The 20769-nt window shown below is 39.8% G+C and overlaps 1 protein-coding gene across 1 annotated transcript; it reads left to right on the top strand.

The window, feature by feature from the left end:
* Positions 1-637: 637 nt before the first annotated feature.
* On the top strand, positions 638-4220 carry LOC145010515 (uncharacterized). The gene is made up of 5 exons (XM_078969048.1): positions 638-1069; positions 1364-1545; positions 1954-2665; positions 3128-3612; positions 4211-4220. Exons 1-5 carry the CDS (start codon positions 638-640, stop codon positions 4218-4220), a joined length of 1821 nt encoding a protein of 606 aa, XP_078825174.1.
* Positions 4221-20769: the final 16549 nt, after the last annotated feature.

Here is a 20769-nt window from a genome sequence, read left to right as displayed (position 1 = left end):
TAGGGAAAACAAATCTGATACAGGCAGCACAAGTTCTAACAATAACAATCAGATCTGTTTTAATTGTGGTACTAAGGGCCATATTGCTAGAAATTGTCTTAATCGAATGTTTGTGAGTCATAATCTTCCAAGAGGAGAGAACGAGTTCAGAGGAAGATCTTTAAATAGAAATTCCTCTAGAAATCGCTCTAGAAATGATGATTGGGTAGATAAAAGAAATAAAAAAAGGAGATATTTTTCACAGACATAAAAGGTTTTTTAATCACTTTGTCCCGAACAGTCTACCAAAGAAGAGCATGGTCTCACCTAGGTCCAGCTCATCCCAAAGCAATAGTGAATCTTCAACCAATTCTAGTAGAAGTGACACATGCTTCAAGCAGATTGTTAGACATAAAATGACAAAGTTGACTTAATTTTTCAAAAAACCTAATTATAAATGGAAGCCCAAATCTACTCCCAATGCATCATCTGTATCCTCAGAGAAGTTCATGTGCAATAAATCTGAAAAGGCATTGGGATCACCCAGGAAGATCATGACCTGGGTGCCCAAATCTAATTAAACCCGCACATTTTGTAGGGGCAGTTGTGGGGAAATGTCGCCAGACCATGGTTCGTCGACAGCGGCTGTTCCCGGCACATGACAGGAGACATCACCCAATTGAACAACATTCAATCATTTAACGGGGGATACGTATCTTTTGCGGGTGGAGATGGAGGAAAAATTACACAAATATCAAATGGAGTTATGAGTTTTGAAAATGTGAATTTCGCTCCAAAGCTAAAACACAGCTTGCTAAGTGTCTTGCAGATCTGTGATAAGGGCTATTCTACACATTTCACTGACAAGGAATGCATGATCTTAAAGCCAGGCTTTGTCATCCATGAAGAATGGATTCTCGTAAAGTCGAAAAGGGATGGAAATGCTTATATTATCGATATGAATAGCAATCTCCTAGAGCAAGTTACTTGTTTGGTCTCAAAGATCTCTGAGCAAACTGCAATGTTGTGGCACCAAAGATTAGGTCACACTAATGCCAAAAATCTCAATCGTCTTGCAAAGAATGAGATGGTCCGTGGATTACCTGTCAAAGACTTTATCACTTTTGAGAAGTGTGTGTCATGTGCTCAAGGAAAGCATCATCGAAAGCCACATTTGCCAAAGCAAGTTAACTCAATAAGTCAGGTTCTACAACTTCTTCACATGGATTTATTTGGTCCAGTGAATGTGCTAAGTATCAATAGAAGATCTTACTGTTTAGTTGTGATTGATGATTTCTCTCACTTTACGTGGGTTTTCTTTCTATCTAACAAAGTTGGCGTCACTGAATTGATCAAGAAGTTCATCATACTTGTTGAGAATCAGACCAATCAAAAGGTGAAGGCACTTCGTACTGATAATGGAACAGAATTCAAGAATTCTGTTCTCAATCACTTTTGCTCTGAGAAAGGGATCCTGCGTCAATTTAGTTCAGCTCACACACCTCAACAAAATGGTGTTGCTGAGAGGCGAAACAGAACACTTAAAGATGCTGCAAGGACGATGCTGTGTGACTCCAAACTTCCTATTTTCTTTTGGGCAGAGGCAATAAACACTTCCTGTTATGTTCAGAATCGAGTACTAATCAACAAAGCTCCAATGAAAACTCCATATGAAATTTACTACGGTCACAAACCGTCAGTCAGTCACTTTCGAGTATTTGGTTGTCCTTGCACCCTTCTTCACCTAGATGCCAATCCGAAGTTCAATGCCAAAGCTGATGACTGCTATTTTGTTGGATATGCTACACGTACTGCTTATAGAGTCTACAACAAGAACACCAAATAGATTGTGGAATCCTATGGCGTACGTTGGTTGGAAGAGAATGAGACAGACGCAAGAGTGGTTCCAGACTGGTTGTTTGATTACACAACACTCTTCAAATCCTTAAACGTGTATTCAAATGACGTATCCAGAACTGATTCGCATTGGAAGAGTATCACTGAAGATGAAGACGGAGAAGTTGTATACCAGCCTGTATCTCACACTTCTAATTCATCAAAACGGAAGTCTAAAGCTTCAACTGAGGGGGAGCCTTCTGCTTCAACTGAGGGGAGGCCTTCTGCTTCAACTGAGGGAAAACCTTCCGCTGCCATTGAGGGGGAGTCTTCTGCAACATCTTCGGAAAAATCCTCTACTACTTCTCAAGGAAAGTTGTTCCTGGAACATGACAGTCCTCTCTCAGACCACACTGATTCCTCTGATGTTGAATCGAGACCTCTCTTATCATTCGAGAAAGAGTTTGTTCCAAATGATGCTTCCGCTGTCTCTTCAACCCTGATGGAATTACTCTTTCCTGACCTTATTGCAGATGAGTATGTTGCAGAACCATCTGGTTCTACTCAACATGCAAATGAAGGAGGTCTTAACATTCACACTCTACCTGTCTCTATCAATGACATCATCCAAGAAATACCCTCTAGGGTTCAACGGGATCATCCGATCAAGAACGTTATCGGACAGCTAGATAGTGGTGTTAAAACTCGAAGTCAAAGTGGAGACGTGAATACATGTCTGTATTCTTGTTTTATCTCTCAAATTGAACCCAAGAATGTGGAAATGGCTCTAAATGAACCTAGCTGGGTGGATGCGATGCATGAAGAATTGCATCAATTTGAAAAACTAGGTGTTTGGAAGTTAGTTGAGTTACCAAAAGGCAAAAAGTCTCTTGATACACGGTGGGTCTATCATAACAAGCAGGACGACTCAGGGGTCATTATGCGAAACAAAGCTAGACTAGTAGTTCGCGGGTTTCGACAAGTTGAGGGTCTTGACTACACTGAGGTTTATGCTCCCGTAGCTCGCTTGGAGGCTATTCGTATCTTCTTAGCGTATGCTTCATATATGAACTTTACTGTTTTTCAAATGGATGTCAAGACTACCTTTTTGTATGGCAAGGTGAAGGAAGATATCTATGTTGATCAACCTCCAGGGTTTGTCGACCCAAAGTTTCATAATCATGTTTATAAGTTGGACAAAGCGTTGTATGGGCTGCATCAAGCTCCTAGAGCATGGTATGCAACTCTAACATATCATTTGCTCAAACATGGTTATACACATGGTACTATCGATCAAACATTGTTTATAAAGCATGTCGACAAGGACCAGATACTTGTTCAAATATACGTCGACGACATAATCTTTGGATCAACTAGCCAACAACTTTGCAAGGAGTTCGAAAGTGTAATGAAGAAAAGATTTGAAATGAGTTCTTTGGGAGAGATGACCATGTTTTTGGGGCTTCAGGTTAAACAGAATTCAACCGGCATTCTTCTTCATCAGGCCAAGTATGTGGAGGATATTCTTGAGAAGTTCGCACTTCATGATGCTAAATCTGCTTCAACACCGATGGCTGAACGACCCCTCCTGACTCCAGATCCAGAAGGCGAACCCGTAGATCAAACTCTTTATCGATCGATGATCGGATCCCTGATGTATCTCACTGCAAGTCGACCAGACATAATGTTTGCAGTTTGTCAATGCGCACGCTATCAAGATAATCCTAAACTCTCTCATCTCATTGCTGTTAAAAGAATCTTTCGATATATCAAAGGAAGCCCTAAACTGGGTCTTTGGTATCCGAAGAATTCTGAATTTAATCTTTATGCTTTTACTAACAGTAATTATGGAGGTTGTGAGCTTGACAGGAAATCAACTTCAGGAGGATGTCAATACCTAGGTGACAGACTAGTTTCATGGCAATGCAAGAAGCAGCACACTGTCTCGACCTCGACAGTAGAGGCGGAATATGTGGCAGCATCAGCTTGTTGTTCTCAAGTTATTTGGATCCAACATCAGCTGTTGGACTAGGGTTTGAATTACTTAGAAACCCCTATCTATTGTGATAATGAGGCTGCCATACAAATTGCTAAGAACCCAGTCCAACACTCTAAAACCAAGCACATCTATATTAAAATTCACTTTATCAGAGACTTTTATGAATGATCTTTAATTCGAATCGAACAAGTCCACACTGATAACAATGTGGCTGACTTGTTCACAAAGCCTTTTAACAAAGCTCGTTTTGATGTGCTTGTGGGATTTCTGAAAATGATACGTTTTTTAGGATTAACTTTTTTTTCTTTTTCTTTTTCTATGTTGTTTTTATTTTTATTTTTTGGTCTAGTTAGTCTACTTTCAAATTTTACTAAGTTTGTTTTCAATTTTTGTTAGGCTTGGTTAAATTTGCGCATTTTTCTTTTGTTTAAATTCTCAACCATGCACAAATTTAAAGGGCGAACGAAAATCCAAAAACAACAAAAATTACACAAAAATCCAAAATAGTGTCGTTTAAATTCAACATTTTTGTTAACAGCCTTCCTTGTAAGTACTGTGATGGGAAATGATATTAATAAGTGATAAAGGACGACCTGAATCGGCGTAACGTACCTAAGTTGAATCTTCTACACTCTGTGCTCGATGTGCTGGTAGGCGCGAAAGATTTAAAAAAAAAAGGGGGGGGGGACTTGACTAGGAAAGTTGAACCTAATGAATTTAAGGACTCGACAAATTTTGACCTAGTTAGATCCGTTTAATCTGACATCACGACGCTCGGATAGGTTGAGCAGGGAGATAAACATGAGAATCTACTCGTCACACTAATTGAACCCGTACTTGGAACCGTGGCTTAACTTTTCCTCGATGTGCGGATTCTGTCCTTAATTCCGGTTGGATGGGGCGACCGGTAAATTCCGATAAATTAGGTCTGTAGAATATCATTTTCTTTCTTTCCGTCTGTTAGTCATATGTTGCACCCTCTGCGTGATTGGAAGAGATCCGACCTGGATTGCAACATATGCAACTCTATCTCTCTGCATGCTATATATATGAAATTCTTCTTATCTGTTATCCATATGTTGTCTCCTTTGCGTGACTTCAAATCCGACCTGGTACACAGCATATGCAACCTTCTTCTTCTCAACCCCTCTGAAGTAATAAGTAATAGAATTCTGAATCTATTCTCTCTCTGAATGGTTGTCTGCTCACCCGGTGTAAGGAGTACTCTGGAAGTTCTTGATAGCTGGGGCATATCAGGAAGCGGGAAACACGTTCTAGTGCACTTAAAATTGAACACATACAGATTGTCTGTAGATCTCGCTGCTCGATTTAGGTGGACAACAATATCCCTGGTTGTAGTCAATTAAATGGTCATAAGGTGATTTCACTTAAGAGTTAGGAGTTATCAAAATTACAAAATTTTACAATTAGGTATATACCCGAATCATGTCATTGGTAAAAGGTCTAAAAATGTCACAAATCCTTCGCGCTTAAGTGGACCACAATACTGACAATCGGTCAAGACGAAGATGTGAAGATAAGGGTACTGATAAGTAGAATAAGGACGTCAAATAACTTTGATCCAAGCATCACAAAAGAAATAGCAGTTAAAGTTTTTTTATTTTATTTTAATTTTAATTTTAATCTTATTTTATTTTATTTTATTTTATTTTTAATTTTATTCTTATTTAATCTTTGCAACTTCAAATTTTATGTTAATTTTATTTTTATTTTTATTGTTCTATTTATATTAGTTTTATTTTTCTAGGATTTAAAATTATGGTGTGTTAGTTTTCTGTTTTTAAAAGGTTTTTTTTATTTAAATTAATCCTCAAAAGTTTTTTTTATTGACTGACGAAAAATTGAAAATACTGGGTAGCTATCAGGTAAGAGGGTAAGAAAGAAAGAAAGGTAAAAAGGTAAAAAGGGAAGTTCACGGCCGGAATCTCCCCACTCAACAGTTTCCGGCCGCAAACTATCTCCCAAAAGCTCTCAAGGTGTAAAAAATTTATCTTCGATTTTGAGAAAAACGAGTACATCATCGTGAAGGTAGCATCGTGTAGATCTCGAATATATATTTTGTTTCACAGTTCATCATCGCATTGTGTTTAAAAATTAAAAAAATTGAGTCGAGGAGTTTACGGCCGTAAGCTTAGGCCGTAAACTCTGAAAATTGATGATTTTGATTCGAAGTTATTTTATTATGATGCTATCTATCTTTATGATCACGACTATATGTGTTTCGTTTGTTATTTCAAAGAGAAAGATCGATTTTTAGCCACTTTTCGGAGTAAATATTCATAGGCCGTAAACTCTCAGTTTACGGCCCGTGAATTCAAGTGCAATTACCCTGGATTGTTTGAAAGACTTAAATGATAAATTTACATCGTGTTTTCGAAGTAATTTCCAGGCCGTAAACTAGAGTTTACGGCCCAAGAACAAACTGTCGATTCAAACTAATTTTGATTGGGTAACGATTGCGTGTTTCTTTCGCTTAGACCGTGAACCAAAAGTTTTTTGAGTGTTCCTTAGGCCGTAAACTAGAGTTTACGGCCAAAGAACCAAAGTGCTAAAAGTTTTTTTATTTTTTATTTTTATTTTATTTTGATCATATTTTTATTGTCCTATTTTTTGGTCAAAATAAGTTGGTGTCGGTTTCTAACAATCACGTTTGAGTGCAGACATGCACAATCTAGCAATCGTTCTTGCTGATCCACCTGTCGTACATTCCGATATGCTATCAATGGTTCACAGGTTACGTGAATGTTGTATTGCATCAGCATTAACAGTCAATCCGGTGGTATATCAGAACATTGTTCGTGAATTTTGGGAAACGGCTAGGACGCAGATGGATGAGGATGGAAACTTCTTGGTTGCAGCGAAGGTACAAGGACGAGACATCGTGATCAATGAAGGTTTTATTAGAGATGCGTTGTTGATTGATGATCAACCTAGTTATCCGACGGAGATCGGTATCGAAGATGTTCAGAGAATACTACGACGAATGAGTTATGAGGGAACCTACCCGCCAACGTTGAAAAAGCTGCTCCATCCGTATTGGAGATTTTTAGTTCATGTGTTCGTAAGTTGCATATCGGGTAGAAGAAGTGGAGCTGATGAAATTTCTCAACGCACAACTGGTGCGTTGGTGTCTTTGGCTGCAGGAATTCATTTCAATTTCTTGAAGTTCATCCTAGAGGAATTTGTAATAAACATCCGGGCATCTATGAGGGATACCTTTCTTCAATATCCCCGTTTCATTCAATTATTTGTCGAGATGCAGTTTCCTGAGGTTAGAAAAGCGGGGGACACTTTGGATATGAAATCTTTGGGTCCACATACTGTGGGACTCATTAAACAAAATAGAAGAGGAAAAGTTGTCTTTCGAGGGCGTTATCCATTGGAGAAATTTGGAAAGTTTACTGAATTAGATGAGACGCCCGTGACATACAATTCGTCAGAACCGACCTCTTCTGAGAAAACATCTACTGAGGGTTCGACTCCAGCAAACATGGTAATAGATGTGACTGAGGATGATGAAGACTCGCCAACTCAGGAAGACCAAAGTGTTTCTAGTCATGAACACGAATCAACTGAAAGACAAAATGAAAGGGAAATGGTTACCGGTGATGATAGGTGTGATTCATTTGAAGATCTTGATCTTACGGGATTTGATAATGATGATATCGCAGCTTCCTTAGCTAGTAGTGCTAATGTTGTGTCCAATGAGACTCTTGACACAATTTTTCAAAATGTCGATGATGGTGTTTTGCCGACAACTGAAATGAGGAAGTCAAGCGAAACTCTTACTCCAATTTCTGAGCAAATGGTGTCAACTTCAACTTCAATTCCAATGGAGATAGTTGTGGGATGTTCCCCTCCTGTATCTATTTCTCCTACAACTGAACCATTTGTTAGTGTAATACCTCCACAAGCTGATCAACCTTATTCGAAAAGGAAAAGACTTGATGAAAGACAACCCGAGTTAATCACAAGTTTCGTCAGTGGTCTTCCTACACTGCCAATTACTACTGCTACTACGCGACTTTCTGTGACAAAGATGTTCACCACTGGACCTAGTTTAGTTTTTGATATGGTGGCCCCTCAGCTCCTCCTGGTTTTCCTGTTCCAAGATTAAATAGGGATGCTGCTTCTGATAGAATGGCTTTACACATGGCAGAAGAACAACTTCGTTCGTCCAGTCCTCAAGGAAGGAGCATTTCTATAGACGAAGGGGGTGCTCCAGATGATGATTCATCCTTTGCTAGTTTGAAAAAGGAGATTGTTGTGCTAAGTCAGAAGAACATAGAGCTTGACATTCAAGTAGTTGAACTTCGTGCTTAGAACATTGAGCTTCGTACTCAAGTGTCTAAACTTCAGTCAGATAGAACTTATCTTGGTGGGCAGCTAGCAGAGGTTAAAAGGGATAAGAAAGTGAAAAGTAAGCAGATTTCTGATCTTCAAGAACATTTTAATCTGCTAACTTCGAGCTACTTTGAATTGAAAAATAAATTGGAAGATGATTTTGGTGATAAGTATAAAACGAACATAGAAGAACAAAGAATAAATTTACATGTGCAAGCATATCCCGTAAATCTGCCAACTGGTCAATCTTCTGATTCTGCTGAACGTATTGCTATTGTTCCTCCTATGGCTTCCCATATTCAAGAGATCATTCGGAAAAATCAAGAAGATGATACTGAGAAGGGGCAGTTGTTATTCAAGAGAAATGCTACTCAGGGTTCTTCTAAAGGGGGATCATTGATCACTGTGACTGATCTTGAAACTGTTCGGTTTAGAGATACTTATGGGGATCGTTCGGGTGTAGCCGCTTGGGGATTTCATGATCCTCTTCGACTTTGGATTATCATTCGCAAGAGTGGTAACTCAGAGTTGTATAAAGATATTCGTGCTTTTAGTTCATTGACAAGGGTTGATCTTACGGAGTTGTCACAAGCTCCTTTCATCAATCTATTAAATAATCCTCAAGTTTCACAGTTTAAGTTCTTTTTGGATGAGCAAGTCAAAAAGGGCTTCTCGACAATGCCAACTGCCGAGTCAGTTATTCTAGAACATTCAGATGTGTTTGAAGCTTCTTCTGATAAACCTTTACAAGTGGTTATGTGGCCACCCACAACTCAAGTTAAACAGTATCCCATTGTTCAAGGTTATCAAGATGGGTCGCTTGGTTCTATGGAGTGCTGGGTTTATGATGAGAGTACATGTGGTGCTGTCATTAAGCTTAAGAATGGATGCATACGATTGTATGATCGAAGAGACCTACTACAATTCAGGAAGTGGGACATTCATTACTTAAGTAATTTTCAGATCAAAGTGGTTGAAGACATCTATGAAGAGGGGGCCAAGGCGTATACCAAGATGGTTGCTGAGATTCTGAGCAAGCGGATATGGAATGGTGCTATGGGTCAAATGGACATCATGCTGGTAAAGAAAGGAATGGGGTCGAGCTAGTCCAAACCAAGGGGGAGATTGAAAGACCCTGTATAGTGGTTTGGTCTAGGTATAGTAGTTAATAGCAGTAGGGGTGTGATTGTAATTGTTTTGTTGGTAGTTTACAGTCAGATTGATTTTACGGCCGTAAACTCTGTACGGTCGTGATCTTTTGTCTAGCCTATAAATAGGGGTTGTGTTGGTCATTATTGGTTGTTGATTTTTCGTATTCTTCCGAGTTGTATCAGACGTTTTATAGCATTAAAGCGTATGCAAGCTTGGTATTTCGTTCTATACTTGTTTATTATTTCGTGTTTGCTTCTGTGATTATCTTTAATCATTGGTAGATCTGTTTTCGGGACTTTACAGTGATTAAGAAATTTCTTTAAACAAATCATAACTTCTTTATCTGACGTCGGTTTTTGCCAGACTTTTTACCACTGAAAAACCATTGTCGAGACCTTCGATTCTCGTTTAGGTCATTCCGGCCAAAAGTCGCTCGATCTCCGATTCAAGTTTTTAGTTGTCTGTTGCTAAGCCGAATTTGGAAAAATCTTAACTTCAATATACGAAGTCGGATTTGGGCATTCTTTTTATGTACAATCCCGGTTTAATGATATAAAACATAGTAGGTAGTTAAATAGAAACTTTTTGGACATTTTAATATCAACGTTAAGTTTATTAACTCTAAAGTGGTTACAATACTTGACCTATTAGGCCATTACAAAGAGTTGAAATATCGGGTTGTCACATCATCCCCCCGTTAAAGGGAATTTCGTCCCAAAATTTAAAGTAGTAAAGACACTAGTGAACATGAAAGAGATGAGGGTATTTTGTTTCATCTGATCTTCGCGTTCCCATGTGAATTCAAGTCCCCGCTTGGCGTTCCAGCGAACCTTCACGATGGGTATGCGACTTTGTTTTGTTTGTTTGACCTCTCGGTCCATGATTTATACCGGTTCTTCCACAATGTTAAGGCTCTCGTTGATCTCGATTTCATCGAGTGGAATAACAAGAGTCTCATCGGACATACACTTTTTCAAGTTTGAGACATGGAAGGTTGGATGTATGTTACTAAGTTCACGCGGTAGGTTAAGCTTGTAAGCCACAGGGCCGATTCTGGCAAGAATCTCAAAAGGCCCTATGTATCTTGGATTTAGTTTCCTACGCTTTCCAAAGTGTATTAAACCCTTCCACGGTGAGACCTTTAATAAAACATGGTCTCCTACCTGGAATTCCAAATGTTTCCTCCTTTGGTCAACGTAGCTTTTCTGTCGGTCTCTAGGGGCTTTCAATCGTTCACGAATCTGAACGATCTTCTCTGTCCTTTCTCGTATGATTTCCGGACCGGTGAGAGTGCTTTCAGGAACTCTTCCTTTAGCTAACTGGGTATCGCCAACTTCAGTCCAGCACAGAGGGGATCTGCACTTTCGACCATAGAGGGCTTCAAACGGAGCAGCCTTTATGCTTGTATGATAACTATTGTTGTATGAAAATTCGACAAGGGGTAAATGGATGTCCCATGCCTTTCCAAAGTCAATCACACAGGCTCTCAGCATATCTTCTAAAGTTTGTATCGTTCTCTCACTTTGCTCGTCTGTTTGTGGGTGGTAGGCTGTACTCATGTCTAGCTTAGTCCCCAGGGAACCTTGTAGTGACTGCCAGAATCTTGAAGTGAATCTACTATCTCGGTCGGTGATAATGGATGTCGGAACACCATGCAGTCGTACTACTTCCCTTAAGTAAGTTCTTGTAAGCTTTTCCATTTTGTTAGTTTCCTTTATGGGTAGGAAATGCGCAGATTTGGTCAATCTGTCGAGGATGACCCATATGGTATCGAGTCTACCCGTCGTCTTGGGTAACTTGGTTATGAAGTCCATAGTAATCCGTTCCCATTTCCATTCTGGTATCTCTGGTTGTTGTGGTAATCCTGATGGTTTCTGATACTCGACCTTAACCTTAGCGCAAGTAAGGCATTTACTTACGAAGGTAGCAATTTCTGCTTTCATGTTAGGCCACCAGTACAATTTCTTAAGATCCAGATACATCTTATCTGAACCCGGGTGAACGGAATACCTCGTGTTGTGTGCTTCAGTCATTACTACGTCTCTGAACCCGCCATGTTTAGGCGTCCAGATTCGGTCCATAAGATAATATGCTCCGCCACCCTTGACTTCTAGATTCTTTTTCATTCCTTGCAGGGATTCACCCGCCACATTTTCAGGTCGCAAAGCTTCCACTTGTGCCTCCTTAATTTGTGTGGATAAGTGGGAATGGATAGTCATAGTCAGAGATTTGACCCTCCGACCAGTGTATTCCTTTCGACTGAGGGCGTCAGCTACCACGTTGGCCTTGCCAGGATAATAACAAATTTCGCATTCGTAGTCATTTAGCAACTCAACCCATCGTCGTTGTCGCATGTTGAGTTCCTTCTGATTGAAAATGTGTTGAAGGCTCTTGTGATCTGTGAAAATAGTACTCTTTGTTCCGTATAAGTAGTGTCTCCAGATCTTTAGAGCAAATACTACTGCTCCTAACTCAAGATCGTGTGTCGTATAGTTCACTTCGTGTGTCTTAAGCTGTCAGGAGGCATAAGCAATAACTTTCCCTCTCTGCATAAGAACACAACCAAGTCCTTGATTTGACGCATCGCAATACACTACGAAGTCTTCTATCCCTTCGGGGAGGGATAGTATCGGTGCGGTGCACAAGGCCTGTTTTAGTGTTTGGAACACCTTTTCTTGTTTCGCTTCCTTGTTAAAGGCCACGCCTTTCTGGGTTAATGCAGTGAGAGGTTCCGCAATGCTAGAGAAGTTCTTTATGAATCTGCGATAGTAGCCAGCGAGACCTAGAAATTGATGAATTTCTATAGGTGTCTTTGGTGCCGACCAGTTCTCGATGGCCTTGATTTTGGAGGGGTCCACGTGTATCCCTTTCTCGCTAACAACGTGGCCCAAAATTTTGACTCTTCGAATCCAAAATTCGCATTTAGAGAACTTCGCATAGAGTTTCTCCGATCGCAGTGTTTCTAAGACTTTTCGTAGGTGCTGACTATGCTCTTCCTTACTTCGGGAGTAGATAAGTATATCATCGATAAAGACGATGACGAACTGGTCTAAGTAGGGACAGCATACCCTATTCATTAGGTCCATAAATACTGCTGGTGCGTTGGTGAATCCAAATGGCATTACTACAAATTCGTAGTGCCCATAACGAGTTCGGAAAGCTGTGTTGGGAATATCCCCCTCAAGTACCCGTAATTGGTGATATCCGGATCGTAGATCTATCTTCGAGAAGTAGTTTGCTCCTTGAAGTTGATCAAATAGGTCTTCAATACGGGGTAGAGGGTAACGGTTCTTGACAGTAAGTTTGTTCAGCTCTCTGTAGTCGATGCACATACGGAACGATCCGTCTTTCTTCTTTACGAACAAGACCGGTGCTCCCCAAGGTGAAAAACTTGGTCTTATGAATCCTTTTTGAAGGAGTTCATTAAGTTGACTGGAAAGTTCTTGCATCTCTGCTGGTGCTAGACGATAAGGCGATTTTGCTACTGGGGTAGCCCCTAGAACTAAGTCGATTCTGAATTCGACTTGGCATTGTGGTGGTAATCCTGGTAGTTCTTCTGGAAAGATATCGGGAAAATCGCGTACTTCTGGAATGTTTTTGATGTCCTTCAGTTCCTGACTTGTATCGACGATGTGCGCTAGGAATGCTCGACAATCCTTCCGTAAACACTTTCGAGCTTGGATGCACGAAATGATACGAAGGTTTGTACTTGATTTGTTGCCGTAAATCACTAATGTTTTGTTGTTAGGGAGATTAAGACGAACTGCTTTTTCAAAACACATGATGTCGGCGCGAAGAAGACTTAACCAATCCATGCCGACTATGACGTCGAAACTTTTAATAGGGATCGGCATGAGATTGATTGGGAACGAATGATCGTCTAAAGTTAACGTACAGTCCTTGTATATGTAGTTAGTGTTTTCGGTTTTTTCGTTGGCCATCTCTACAGTGAATGATTTTTCTAGCTTGCTAGGTTTAGGTTTAAGTAAGTGAATAAAGTTTTGACTCACGAAGCTTCTATCCGCTCCACTATCGAATAATATGCATGCATATGAATTATCGAGGAGGAACATACCAGCAACTATAGTTGGGTCAGCTACAGCTTCGTCGTGGCCTATAGTCAAAACTCGTCCCACACCGCCAGCGCCTACTGCCTTAAGGCAGTTCCTCTTGTAGTGGCCCACCTTGCCATAACCGTAGCAAGTCAGGCCTACACCCGCACTGGGAACTTGAGTGATCGGCTTTGCGGGATCCTTACAGAAATGGTTGCAGTTGGTGCACTGCATTTCTCGACAAGGTCCATGGTGGTGGTAAGTGCATTTGGTGAACTTTGGAAGGTTACCTACATAAGGCTTTGTTGGGTAGGTATTTGTAGGAGCTATAGTAGGTACCGTGGCAGCATTCACTGAAACCAGTTGTTTCTTTGCGGATTCTTGGGAAGACCCACCCTTCCCTTTATTCCATACTCTCTTCCTACTGTTGTTGTTTCCTTTCTGTGGTTCTGGTGCAGAAACGGTTGAGTTCTGATGACCCCCGTAGTCAATCAGAGATTGTGCCAGTTCCTTAGCACTTTCAAAGGTGTCAGGTTTGGAAGCTAACACGCTTGACCGTATTTGGGGCATCAGTCCCCATATGTACCTCTCTATTTTCTTGCTCTCAGGAGCAATCATATCTGGGCAAAGGATTGCCAGATCGCAGAATCTGTTGGTATAAGTGGCGATGTCGGTACCAACCATTCTGAGAGTCCAGAGTTCGTGTTCGAGCTTTTGAATCTCTCCCCGTGGGCAGTATTCTCTCATCATCATGGCTTTGAGGCTCTCCCAGCTTATGGAGTTTGCCACTATTAGGGTAAGTACTTTAACGTGGCCGTTCCACTAGGCTAAAGCTCTATCAATGAGTGTGAAGGTTGCAAACTTGACTTTGCTATGCTCGGGGCAGGAGCAAATTTCAAAGACTGATTCTGTCCTTTCAATCCACTGTCTCAGAGCCATCACACCACTAGTTCCATAAAACATATGGGGTTTGGCATTAGTAAAGTCCTTATAAGTTCATTCTCGGGGTTGCCCATGACTCTCGCCATGGTTGGATAGGTGTGTGCCAGTTCTCGAGCCATTAGTACTCGACTTATTGAGCTGTGACATGGCAGCTGCTACCGCTGCAGCGACTGCTGCTTGGAACATGACAGCATCAAATTGAGGAGGTGGAGGTGGTGGTGGTATCGGTGTTTCATTGATAGGGTTACGTCTGGTATTCCTGCGTAGCGGCATCTTTAACTATACGTTTAAAAGATGATGATATGGATAAGAATAAGTGAACAATGAATGTGTCTCATGAACCAAATGGCTATAGTTCAACAACATATGATAGCATGAATCTTAAAATAAAAGAATGAAAGTTATTTGTAAGACTGAAAGTATGAAACAAGTATTTGGTTTCTCGACGACTTTTCAAGGTTTGAACGAAATACTCAACGTAGTAATAATAGTGTCACTTATATTAATATAAAAGTTGATGCAACGATCATGAAAATTTGACCCCTATAAGGGTCTCCGATTACAAAGTTCGAGAAATTTAAAGACTTTAAGCTGAGCTCCTAAGTTATAACAAAATTTGAGGTTTTCACAAGTACTACTTGTGACGTGTGTTGCGCTTGGAGCTCGATTCTGCATTTGATTGCTTCGACTCCATAAGATGCCTATCAAAGGCGGCTTGTTGTTCCCTCAAATTTGCGAAGGCTACATTCGCTTGTGCTTGGAATGCTTCGGCGCGGAGGTGGATGTCGTTCTGCAACATCTCCAGGCGGTTGATATCGGCCGTGTGGACTTGTACTTCCATGTTGACCTCTCGGATTTGATTTGCTTGAACCCCCGATTGGTAGGACTGGTTAGCCAGTTTACCTACCATTGCTGGAAGTGCTCGGTCGGCTGAACCCCCGTCCCTGATGTCGTAGAAGTCTCGACACATTCTGTAAGGAGAGCGTATCCCTTGTTGTTGGCTCCAGTGGACGAGGTGACTTCCCTCAACGGGAGTCGGTCCTAGAAAGTTCCTCCTAATGGGTGGAGGGTTGACTATTTCCGGTTCTGAGTCTGTCCCGGAGTCGTCCCTGCCATCCAACTCAATGGGTTCTTCGTCCTCCTTCGGATCCTCTTCAATCCATCCTTTGTTGCCTTGTTGTGGGTAGTAAGGGTCTCCATGCGGGTGAAATCCAACCATTTGACTATACGAGAATAGGGTTATAAGATTTGAATAAAACTTGAGACATGTAATACTAATTAATCTAGTGTATGCACCAAATACTCCTATAGTATTTAATTTGTACGTTAGATACTAGTGTTTATTTTGTTAAATTTTTACTTGTTGCTCACTACGATCATTCCTTGACATACGTTAGTCAAATTTCGGATAAACATAGTTGATCAGGCTATATTCGTCCCAAATTTGATTACATATCTCGAGAATTAGTCGTAGTGTCCAACTTGTACTAATACTATTTGTATAGTTCTTATCATAAAAATGTGTCGTTGTATGCATGTATTTCGGATTTTTATAACCTAAAATAACCTATTTATGTGAAATAAAGATTTTAGGTACAAAAACTTTTGTCAGAGACTTTGAGTCCCTAAGCATTTATAGTTTGTATATCTTATGAGGTTCGATATACTTAGTTCACAATAAACATTGCTCTTATACCAATCTGTCACACCCCCAAACCTGAACGGTGGAAACGTTCGGGGGCGGATGACTTCATGTGGTAACGTAACAAATGAATACATAGTAAAGAAAGCAATACAACCATCATATATATAATTGAAAGTTTACATTTGTCAAAAGTTACATGTTCAAAGCCAATTACAATATGATGTCTAAATATGAGATTAAACTGGCGCCGCAGCATCCCTTCATCAAAAGCATAATGATACTTGTAGTTACTGAATCCCTAGGACATACAAGTAATTTTGAAAGAGTAGATCATCATTTAAGCTGGTGAGTTTCATAAGTATTTAATGGCAATGTTTGTATGAAATGAAATGTCTTGTCCTTGTTTGTTTGTGTTTGGAAAATCCTATATTTTCTACTAGTATAAAAGTAGTCTTCCTTCAAGACCAAAGTTTGTTTCCAAAAATGTATGTAAGTGTAAAAATAACCAATATGTTTGAAAAACTCGTAAATAAATGTATTTTTAATACCTCATGTGAGTTTTATAACCATACTATCGACTCGGAATGCCTATACACAACGTTCTTCAGGCGTTGGAATGTTATGACGTTTGTCACCCCAAATGGTGGGCTGTACCTAACAGTCAGGGCGCAGGTTGTCAAGCCCGTATAGATCTATACACAAACACCATGCTCCCCCTCCAAGGGATTCTGGTATATAATATAGGACTTGAAATGTGTACTCGAATGTACGTGAAGTTAATGTCTCACAGAACCGTAGTATAAAAACAGATTTACGAGTTAAAATGTTCGTTTGCTATTGTATATGAAAGTGATTTCGTGAAAACCGTGTTTCTAGTATGTAAAAGTTAGCAATATCCTCATAAAACTATACCTATTATAGTTTTCTAAAAGTGTGCCTCGTTTGTTTTAGAATATCTACAAAAGGAATCACTTGTTATGAAATCATAGATTTTTGTAGAGCCTAAGATAGACACATATACTTTAAATCTAGGAAAAATGTTTAGTTTATACATGCATTACAACAATTTATAGTTTTAAAGATAGAATGCTATTGTAATATATTTTGTATACGGGAGTTCCCTATAAAGTTTATAAATCACATATGATTCTACTTAATAAAAGTGTATAATAATCTTTATATATAACACCCGATAGTAGTCGTGTGTTTTACTTGTATTTGCCCCCCTTAGAAAGCATATCAAAACCTTTAGAATATTTAAAAAGGGTTAATTAAGGGGTATGAACTCACTTGAAAGTTTGAAGATAGCGAGATGGAAAAACCGGGCAGAGTTTCGTCTCGGGAAACGGATTTTTCTCAGGATTCTCGGGAATCTCGGGAGTAAAATCGACCTTCAGGACTTGAGCCAAATGACCAGGGCTTTGGGGTAGTGCGGGCACGGAAATCGAGGAAATATCGTGAGAGAAATGAGAGAGATAGGGTAAATTTTCCGGAACCCTCGCATCTCTATTTATAGGAGGCTAAGAGGCCTCGTTACGCGGGGCAATGTCATGCGTGACCGAGTCCTCTACTGCCTCGGAGCTTGGATGGGACGGGTCGGTAGCTCGCACAGGCGCGACATGGACGATCCGAGGCCAAGACCTACGCGTACGCGAGGCGTACGGGGTTACCCGACGCGTAACTCGGATGAGTACGCTGACTCCCCCTTCGGATAATACCGGATTTTGATTTAAATAAATATATAATTTATTTAATAAACTTCAAAAATTCATATCTTCTTCATACAAACTACGTTTTCAAAGTTCTTTATATCCCCGCGTAGATGAGACCATACTCTACAACTTTCGTTTAGATTCCGTCGGCAAATTCCGAAATTATTTTTATTATTTATTTATAAAATGTTGTGATTAAGAAATTTCTTTAAACACATCATAACTTCTTTATCTGATGTCGGTTTTTGCCAGACTTTTTACCGCTGAAAAACCATTGTCGAGACCTTCGATTCTCGTTTAGGTCATTCCGGCCAAAAGTCGATCGATCTCCGATTCGAGTTTTTAGTTGTCTGTTGCTAAGCCGAATTTGGAAAAATCTTAACTTCAATATACGAAGTCGGATTTGGGCATTCTTTTTACGTACGATCCCGGTTTAATGATATAAAACATAGTAGGTGGTTAAATAGAAACTTTTTGGACATTTTAATATCAACGTTAATTTTATTAACTCTAAAGTGGTTACAATACTTGACCTATTAGGCCATTACAAAGAGTTGAAATATCGGGTTGTCACAACAGTCGAGAGATGTCTCCTATCATGTGCAAGGGACAGCCACTACCAACAAATCGAAGTCTGATGATATGCCTCAATAGCTTTTCCGACACAAAGTGGGATCAATTGGTCTTTAGAACCCATTCCATTTTGAAACCGGGTCGACCTTTTTCATCCTTGCATGACACTCTCTCCCATGACATATCCTGCTTATCAAAAACAGAAGATGTAGAAATATTAGAGTAATTAGGAGATTTGGGTGATCGAACATTTGGTACCCACTTGTAGTTGGGTTTAACCCATTTCTTTTTCGAGCAGTTGGGTGCCTCGACACTTGATTTTGAACATGATGTCAGCCGTTGAGATGACTTTGATTTTGGCTTCATGAGATCATCTCTTGGATTTGGCTTCTTGGTCGACATTCCCTTCTTGCCTTTGGAATTCCGATTCTTGGCCTTGTGGGTTTGAATCTTAGCCTTTTGCGCGTTCCAGTCACCATTGTCTGAATGACCTTGAGGGGTTTCTTTTGAAGTATCTCCCACTTGGCATGATCTGTCAGCCTTGTGCATAGCAGGGAATGTATGCACGATTAGGACAATTTCTAGCAATGTAACCACGTGTTCCACAGTGAAAACATGTCTTTTTCTTCATTGTGAAGTTATTTCTTCCTGCCCCTAGTGGCGTGTCCTTGCATTGTCTTTTATTGTTCCCACAAGTACACTTGCAGCAAGTTGGCTGTTTCACTTGATTTGGTGGCCTGTACTTCTCAACAACAGGTTGATCAGAAGCAACTGAGTTCGAAACAACAGATTCAGAGTTCAAGGAGTCATTGGTTTTTTCAATAGTTTTCTCCTTATTCTCATCCTCTACTACTTTACCTGCACAAGTATTAGAATCATTAGTATCGTTCAGCTCAACACCCTCAGTTGGCCCTGATTGTTCTGTATTAACTGAATCTGGAGCAGCGGTTTGGCGATACTGACAGGCATTTTTTCCTCATTGGTCTCAAGAGGTGGGTTATAGTTGTGATTATAAGGAGGGGGTACACTGTGATACCCTAAATTCTTGGTTTGATTATCTTTAAAACTCAATTGTTTTCAACTAAGGACTCGACTATCTTACTTGACGCAGTATAATTTTTGAAACTAACATCTATTTTTCCACACTTAATTTTCAAAGTGTCAAGTTCTTCAGTTACAGCAGCAAGTTGTTTCTTAATGTAATCGTAATTTTCACACTTGTTGTTGTACTCTTCCTGAAGCTTCCTAAAGTCTTTGGTTTTTGCTTCTAGTTGTGCTTTTAGAGGTTTTTGATCCTTCACAAGATGGAGTACACGAAACTTCATTTATCGGAATAGATGAGGAACTCATATTTTTTTTATTTTATTATTATTTGAATTGCCCTTTGACTTAAAAACCGAGAAAGTCAACCTTAAAATTCAAATTCAGAAAGTCAAACTCAAATGTCAAACTTAAAAAGTCAAACCGAAACGCTAAATTTGAAAATTTAAAAGTTAAACGAAAAAGTCAAGGTTTAAAGTCAAAGGTCAAACTTGGAAGTCAAAAGCCAAATTTTAAAGTCAAAAGTCAAAAATAAAAATTCAAAATTCAAAACTAATTTATTTTGGTTGAGAATTGAATTTAAAAATAGAAGAAATTGAGTTTTGGGGTTAAAAGTGTTAATTTGTGAAAGTTGGAACCAAGAGGGACACTTTATGAATTAATTTCGGAAGGAGTTTAACAAGATTCAGGTTAGTGCAACTGGTAAGCCATGTGCTTGTTGACTCAAGGGACCTGGGTTCGAATCCCGACAGCCCCAATTTTCCTTTCTTTTTTTAATACGAAGCTGTGTTGCGAGGACGAGAACACCGAGCCTTACACCGAGGCTGCACACACCGAGCTGCACACTCCCTGACCTCACACCTTCAACCGGCCGCACACCTTCAACAGCTTCGCGAAAAAACGACGTTTTTCACCTTTTTTTGCTCCAAAACTCGATCAAAAAATCATTTTTAAGAAAAATGCAAAGAAGAACCCCCCTTATTTTGCCACGATCTATCCAAAAGCGTAAAAATCTTTTCAAAATAAGATCCAATAAGCTCTAGATCTTACAAAATTGATTGATACAATCCAAGCTCTGATACTAATTGTAAGTCCCTAAATTGCTTGTGTATCAATCAGATCCAATTGATGGTACGGAATCCCAATCAATTGGATGATGTCAAATCAAAATAAGAAGAGAAGGAGAAGAAGAAAATGATGAATCTTGTATTATTTGATGATTAGAATGGAGATCCAAGTACAATATTCACACACAACACACACTCCCCTAACATCTATTAATATGAACACTTATTGTCCACAAGTGTACAGCCGCACACAGGGTGTGCGGCCGCGCACACCTGTCTAATTGTACACAGCCACACAAAATACATATTAAATTACTGAAAACCCAATTGTCTAGAAAAGCAAAGTATAAACCATATTTTCATACCCAACAGCATGGTTATCCACAATTTTTTGTGATCCTCGGCA

Source organism: Lactuca saligna, chromosome 8 (genome assembly GCF_052625555.1).
Source record: "Lactuca saligna cultivar CGN05327 chromosome 8, ASM5262555v1, whole genome shotgun sequence".
Lineage (NCBI taxonomy): Eukaryota > Viridiplantae > Streptophyta > Magnoliopsida > Asterales > Asteraceae > Lactuca > Lactuca saligna.
Note: the sequence above shows the minus strand (reverse complement) of the source record. Positions and strands in the feature narration are given on the sequence as shown.

Excerpts from the sequence above, each read along its gene's own strand:
- LOC145010515 (XM_078969048.1), top strand. The coding sequence starts at position 638 with ATGACAGGAGACATCACCCAATTGAACAACATTCAATCATTTAACGGG. Across the intron at positions 1,070-1,363 it reads GTCTTGCAAAGAATGAGATG|ACCAATCAAAAGGTGAAGGC; the intron begins GTCCGTGGATTA and ends GTTGAGAATCAG. Across the intron at positions 1,546-1,953 it reads GATGCTGCAAGGACGATGCT|AACTGATTCGCATTGGAAGA; the intron begins GTGTGACTCCAA and ends TGACGTATCCAG.